Source organism: Lactuca virosa, chromosome 2 (assembly GCF_052849685.1).
Source record: "Lactuca virosa cultivar CGN04683 chromosome 2, Lactuca_virosa_CGN04683_v6, whole genome shotgun sequence".
NCBI lineage: Eukaryota > Viridiplantae > Streptophyta > Magnoliopsida > Asterales > Asteraceae > Lactuca > Lactuca virosa.
Genome location: NC_136427.1, coordinates 133,098,039 through 133,105,808, shown reverse-complemented (window position 1 = coordinate 133,105,808; position 7,770 = coordinate 133,098,039). Strand labels below are relative to the sequence as shown.

The 7,770-nt window shown below is 35.1% G+C and overlaps 1 protein-coding gene across 1 annotated transcript; it reads right to left on the bottom strand.

The window, feature by feature from the left end:
• Positions 1-2,884: 2,884 nt before the first annotated feature.
• On the bottom strand, positions 2,885-4,328 carry LOC145159502 (chalcone synthase J-like). Its single transcript, XM_079078509.1, has 2 exons — positions 4,098-4,328; positions 2,885-3,998 (listed from the first exon to the last, which is right to left on the bottom strand). Exons 1-2 carry the CDS (start codon positions 4,273-4,275, stop codon positions 3,007-3,009), a joined length of 1,170 nt encoding a protein of 389 aa, XP_078934635.1. The 5' UTR covers positions 4,276-4,328; the 3' UTR covers positions 2,885-3,006.
• Between the last annotated feature and the right edge of the window lie 3,442 nt (positions 4,329-7,770).

Here is a 7,770-nt window from a genome sequence, read left to right as displayed (position 1 = left end):
TTTCGGCATATAGCCTTTATGAGAAATCAAACAACCAAGCCAACGTGACCATTGTAGAAACCTCTCATGTAAGTAGACCAATGAGTATATTTAACTAGAATTAATGACTAATCTGGTAGTTAAAGGTTCCTAATAATTACTATAATTATAAACATAATCTATCATGAAAGCCTATTAAACTTCGCTGCACTTACAGAGGTTTCTAGCGAAAACCCAAAAAGTCGCAGGCATGAGCTCGATATCGAGCACTTCTTTCTGCCCGACTCTCTTTTGCCCCAGAGTATCACTAAATGTATTCTAAAAACTCAGAAATATCGGACTCGAGGGGTGAGAGGTCTCCAGATAGGTTTGGAGTGAAAATGGGGTGGGAAATAAGTGAAACCGGACATTCCTATATATAGTATGGGAGGCATGCCGCGTCCCATGTTCTACAAGGTGTGCGCACCATGCAAAATGTCGATTTTGTAAAATCTGTAACTTGTTTATATGAGCTTCATTTTCGACATTCTTCATACTCACACGTAGCTATCAGCGACTACTACAACTTTCATTCAGACTCCGTCGGCTAATTCTCAGTTTATTTTTGTAGATATATATTTTTAAGAGGCTTAGACTATTAAAGTCCGTATAAAAATCATAACTTTTTTATACGACATCCATTCTCGACTGTCTTTATATCATCGGGTTCATATTTACAAGATCTTCAACTCTCTTTTAGATTGTTTCGGCTAACAATCAACCGATATGAATTTCGATTTCAATGTCGCCCACTATTGTATTGAAACTACGAAAAATCATAACTTCCTCATACGAAGTCAGATTTGGACGTTCTCTATATGCACACTCTTGCTTATACGACTACTGCGACTTTCGTTTAGATCAATAACGCTAATAAACAACATATCTCCGATTCACTTTTTACGACACACTTTGTCGTATATGGCTGAAGGAAAAACTTATAATAATCATAACTTCTCCATTCAAAGTCAAATCTAAGAGTTCTATATATCTACGAAAATTGTATTGACGCCTACTACATGTTTATAATGATTACTTTGGTTAAAGAGTAATATATCTCTACTTTGAATTTTATAAACAAACGTTTATATAAAATCATACTAAAGAATGAAAACGGGATGTTACAAATGGTCAAAGTAGGTAAAATGCAAAGATGCCCCTCTCTCTCTCCCTCCCTCTGCGCGCGTCTCTCTTTGGCATGCTACCAGGGTGGGAGTGATTGTAGAGCATGTGATAACGATGGGGAGCTCTTTATCACCCCACTCCTTAAAGTCTAACCGAACCGAATTGAATGAATGAATACATATTACACAAATGGACCTTATGCTACTCTCCTTTATTCATAAACTATCAAACTTATATGGTCCTTGTATTCTATATAACCCATATAAAGTTGTGGTCCAAAGTTTTTAACATATGTTACTTAGAACTTACATTTATTAAATATTATTTGTGTGTTATTGTTTTATGGTTTTGTTTTTTTTTTAAATCCGTTTTTTCTTACCATTTTTTTTAAATTAGTTTTTTATACAATTTTTTTTACAATCTTTATGTATTTTCATTTCCATATATATTCTTAAATTTGAATTTATATTTTTCTCTGTTAATTTATTTCATATTTATTTACTACGATTTATTTCATATCTATTCGTCCAGTGAAAATGAGGTATTCATAAATTTGAAGTAAAATTGATGTAATTAATACATTCTTTTCTCAGTCCTCAAATATATCATTTTGTATATTCAAATGACTTGCTATTATGGGGCAACAATAAGAGAACCAATAAAAGAAAAGTGAAAAAAATGAAAAAAAAAAAATCAAATGAAATTGCCTCTCATAATTTAATCATTTTATTTGCATGGTTTTCGGAAAAACCAAACCCGCCAACATATGAAAATCAAGGGACCAAATGCAAATAAGAAAATAAAGAATAGTTGAAGTTGTTGAAATTATCGTTGTTCAAATTTAAGGGGGGTAAAAATGACATTTAAAAAATAATGGGGTGGAAAGTGCCAGTCTAAAAGTAAGGGATGGAAAGTGTCATTCTACAAAATAAAAGGGGTAATTGCCAATGTGTGAAAGTTTAGGGACCAAATCTGCTAACATAAGAAATAAATTGGGGGCAATATATGAAATAACAAATTAGATTTATGGCAAAAGTATGAAATAAAAATCTTTTGTTGCAAAATTCTAAAAACACATAACTCTAATATTCCTTAGGGGGTTGCTTTTTATTATATATAATAAGGTATGATCCCTCTGTCACCCGAGAATTAAAGTTGTGATCCTGTAGTTCTTGGTCTGTGAAGATGAGTTGTTAGATGCTCCATTTTATTTTCCCATTAAGGCCGAACCTAAACATGTGCTCGAGATGCAGTCATCAATTCTCGCGTAAGGAAACAACTGCCACGGGCAAACGGTCACACAAAAGGAAAGTAGTAATATTCATCATTTTATCGTTTTAGGTATAGGGTTTCGGAAGGACCAAACTAGCAGACATACGAAGTTAAGCGACCAAACCTGAAAATATGCTAATAAACAATAGTTGAAGCATTGGAAATTGTCGTTGTTCACATTTGGATAAAAGTTACATTTTAAAAAATAAAGCGATGCAAAGTGCCATTATATTAAGTAAGAGGTGGAATGTGTCACTCTAAAAAAAAGGGAAGAAATTGCCAATATACGAAAGTGTAAGAACCAAATCTGACAGCGTAAGAAACGTTTGTTGCCAAAATATAAAATACAAAAATAGATTTGTGGCAAAGTATGAAATAGAAAACTATTCTAGCTAAATCATAGAAAACACAAAACTATAATATTAATAAGGAGATTGTTTTTTATTATTATATATAATAATAGTTACTATACACAATTACACATCATTTATTGCGATGATCAAAATAACGGAAGGTACAATTTCCATGATTAAATGCAAACAAACATTCTTTTAGCACACCAAGTCATGTAACGAAAGCACGAGGTACCCACTAAATACACACACTACGGAGAACCACAGTCTCAACGGTGAGACCGGGACCGAACCCGAACAGCACACCCCACTCCAGACCCTCTCCTGTGGTGTCGAACCCAGCTGTAGCCGAAGAGTGTCTCATTTCATTTAAGATAAACAGCACACAAGCACTTGACATGTTACCATATTCACTAAGCACTTGTCTCGTGGCCCGTAGTTTATCGGGCGTAAGGCGTAGTTTTTCCTCCACTTGGTCCAAGATCGCAGGGCCACCCGGATGTGCGATCCAAAATAGTGAGTTCCAATCAGCAATTCCCAATGGTTTAAAGGCCTCTACCAAGCTCTTTTCAATGTGTTTCGAGATAAGTCCAGGAACATCTTTGAGGAGATGAAATGTAAGCCCGACCTCACGAAGGTGCCCATCAATTGCACCTTCACTATCTGGAAGAATAGTTTGGGCAGCAGAAATTAACTCAAAAAGTGGCTTTTCCACATCGGGCAATGGGTCAGAACCTACTATAATAGCAGCTGCACCATCGCCAAACAAAGCTTGACCTACAAGGCTATCAAGATGAGTCTCATCAGGTCCACGGAAAGTAACTGCGGTGATCTCTGAGCAAACAACCAATACACGAGCACCCTTGTTGTTCTCAGCTAAGTCCTTGGCCAAACGAAGAACAGTGCCACCAGCAAAACACCCTTGTTGGTACATCATGAAGCGTTTGACTGAAGAACGAAGGCCGAGGAGCTTTGTAAGCTGGTAATCAGCTCCGGGCATGTCAACCCCCGAAGTGGTGCAAAACACCAGGTGCGTGATCTTTGACTTCGGTTGACCCCATTCCTTTATTGCCCGAGTTGCAGCTTCTTTACCAAGCTTTGGTATTTCGACGACAACAATATCTTGTCTTTCATCTAACGATGGTGCCATGTAAGCACATATGTTTGGTTTCTCTTTCAGAATCTCCTCAGTCAAGTACATGTATCGCTTTGTTATCATTGATTTATCACCTGAAAACATCACCAAAAATAGTTAATATAATTAACGAGAAAATATTGAACTAGAATTACGTTACGTACTAAGTACTACATGGCATGCATATAACTTACACATGCGTCTAAATTTCTCCTTAAGATCTGTCTTGTGCTCGCTTTTTGTTACACGAAAATAGTAATCCGGATAGGTGCTTTGGAGGACACAATTAGATGGGGTGGCAGTTCCTATGGCCATAATTGTTGCTGGACCTTCAGCACGTTGCGCCTTTCTGAACTCCTCAACGTTAACCATTTTTTGGTGAAGGTACAAATGGTAGTGATGACTTCAAAAATCGAATTGTTGTGTTAAGTGATGGTTGTATCTTTGATATATATAGATGGGATGATATATAGAAGGAATGATGGGTTTGGTATGTGGGAGAATGGTGGATGGGTATCACATGTATAACTCCCGTATCTTAATTTTTCAACTGGAAAACGGGCACGTGACTAGCACTTGCCTATCAAACCAACCTCATGATTTATATGTTTTAGCATTATTTTTTTATTTTGAGCACATATATAAACACAAACTATTTGTTTTGTTTTGTATGATACAAATACTCGATCGGTTATATCAACCGACGTTAAGATAAATACGTAGAAGATTTTCAACTTGACATGTGTCTTTATTTATATATATATATATATATATATATATATATATATATATATATATATATATATATATATATATATATATATATATATACTAGTTTATAACCTATAAAAACCACAATTATAAAATTAATTAAACTTTCATAGTCAACACTTAAAATTTTTAATCACTTATTTCAAATAAATTATTAATTAAGACATATTTTTTTTAGTTATATCAAATTATAATCGTTGATTTAAATAAGTAAATGAAATTATATCATCTTATAATATATATTAATTATATTTTATATTTTATTCTAATTATATTAATTTAATGTAATTAGAATGTGAAATTTAAAATTTGAAATTTGAAATTAGAATCAATTATTAATTTAATATAATATAATTAGAGTGAGAAATTTTAAATTTAAAATTTAAAATAGAGAATTAATAGGTTGACATGTGACATAATATATAGCATATAATATTAATGAAGATTTTTAATATTACGACACTTTTTAATAGGAGAATAAACTTATTTATTTATTAGAATATATATATATATATATATATATATATATATATATATATATATATATATCAAAATTGAAACAATGAAAATTTGATATTAAAAACATATATGAATATAAAAGAACTGGAATCATCTATTTCCTTTTTTTTTTGTTGGTTTTTTCCATTTGGTGACGAAAGATTGTGAGCATTGAATTGCAAGGTTTGACGGGTATGCATCTCAAATTATAGAACAACTAACAGAAGCATGTCTTGCATTGTTTCAAACATTCACTGACTCTCCTTCCAATATAATAACCAACATCCCAACAAAATAAACAAGTTTTAGGCTTTTGAGATTGGTATATATTTCGTTGTTAATCAATGATATTTTACAAAAATAAATAAATAAATAATGGGCATTAAATATTATAAAGACCAAACCTAAAAAATAGTTCATGTTTTTTTACATTTTCGTTGGGTTTAATTTTTACAAAACTGGAAAAAAATACTCCCTGTACTATGCATTTTTTCTGGGTTTTCGTCTCAACCACGACTTTTTTAGATTGGTGGTTATTTTGAGCTAGTTTGTTTGTAGTTTTGGTCCATTGGAAAATTAACAAGACTAAAATACCTTTTTATTTTTATTATTACATTTTTTAACATTTATTTTTATATTTTATTAATTAAAAAACAAGAGAGGACCCACTCTTTCTCTCTCTCTCTCACTCTCTCTATCTCTCTCCCTCTCTCCCTCTCCCTCTCCCTCTCTCGATCGATCGATCGATCAATTTTTTCTGGGTTTGTTGTTCACCCTCCTTATTTTCCTGGTTTGTTCTTGTGTATTCATCCTCATATTTTAAATCAAAAGAACCATAATGCCAAAATCTCCATTAGAGCTGCACCCAACTTGTTCATCCTTCACCACCCTCACCTTTGGCGGTTAGTCCCAACCAAACACCCCTTTCTCTAACAAGTCGCCCTATCGATTGCGTTGACCTCCTCTCTTCTCCGATCTTAACCTTTCTTCCCCTCCCTTCAAGAAAGTATTTGTCAAGAAGCCTTTCACTTTTGCTGAAAAAGAAACAAGTGTGTGAGATGTTGGCTCAATGTGAAAAAGAAATGTAACACCATGTTTCGAATCGTTTCATAATTCGGGACCGTGATCCAACGATCGGTTATCATAAGGCTTAGGGCCTTTGGGAAAGAGACTTAGACCCCCCTTGTGTGTGGATAATGTAGGTTGGATGATCTCGGAGTTAGGATTGTGTTTTGAAGTCCAAGGGTATATCGGTAAAATGGCAATTCGTGTCTTTTTACGAATTTTAGATTTTAGTTCGGAAAGCTTTATGGCAAGGGGGGTTGATAGAAGTGTAGAGATATGCATTGCCTTTCTGTGGATATAAAGATCATCGAAAACGAAGCTAGAACGAAGAAGTTATGGCTTTTGGAAGTTGGAGGCTTTAAGTTAAGCCTAGTACGTGTGACATACATAGGGAGTACGTCGGGCATACTAGGCAGAAGGATCGCGGGCATCTATTGGAGTACGTTGGACATACTGGGAGTACGCAGGGCGTACTCCAGTCTCATGTAAACCCTAATTTAGGGTCTTGGACCCTATTTAATGATCTTACTCCACTCTAAACACTCATATCTTCAGCCTCCATCCCATTAAACCCTAGATTCAAAACCCTAGCTTCCATTTGAGCATTTTGTGGTTTTTGGTGTGATTTTGGTGTGCCATGGAGAAGAAGGAGTTCTTATTGGAAGCATTGCTTGACTTGGAGCTTGTGATCCAAGCTCTAATCATCTTCATCAAATTCCATGAGGTATAAAGTTTCTAACTTGATGACTCTATGTGTTAGATCTAGTCTAGGGTGTGTTTTGGGTTTACATTGGTCCTTAGAGTCATCCTTGTGAATATGAGCTACTCCAAGAGCTTAGAATGTTGGATCTTAGCAATTCTGAGGTTGTGGGTGCATAAAAATGTCATCTTGATGGGTTTGGGTCAGTCATAATTAAGTTGGTGTTCATATTATGGGTTTGGAAGGATAAAATGGGTTTCAGGTCTCATTAAGGCATGCAAGGGAGTAAAGTTGGCAACTATATGATTTAAGACCTTGTCTAGGGATCAGCTATGTTGTTGGACAACTTGACTTAACCCAATAAGAGCTTAATGTGGAATTTTGGGCCTCTGATGAATATTCTGGGTGTACGTTGAGAGTACGCTCAGCGTAATTCTAGTTGTACATCGTTTTCTTATACGTGGTGCTTCAGGGGTGAGTACGTCGAGCGTACATTTCTGGTACGCAAGGCGTACTCCTTAGAGTGTCAATTTTGGGCCTTTTAGAGTTTGGCCATTGTGGGGCCATTAGACTTCTGACTTTGGGCCATAGATAGACTATGAGCTTTCTTGGAATTAGGTCCATGATGGTTTTTGGGCCCAATTAGGAATTTGGGACATATTGGGACTTGGGATACCATTTAGGAAATTGGGCTTTTTGAGCAAATGGGTTGGGCCTTGGTTTTGGGCCCAGTAAGAAAAGGGTAAAATGGTCTTTTACCCCTTCACTGTATACGTAGGTCGAAGGCACCAGTGTCGGCCCACTAGCTTATGATGTAGTGTGATGATTGTCTG

Coding starts and splice junctions, on each gene's coding strand:
- LOC145159502 (XM_079078509.1), bottom strand. CDS start 4,275: ATGGTTAACGTTGAGGAGTTCAGAAAGGCGCAACGTGCTGAAGGTCCA. Junction 3,999..4,097: donor GGAGAAATTTAGACGCATGT/GTAAGTTATATG, acceptor TGATGTTTTCAG/GTGATAAATCAATGATAACA.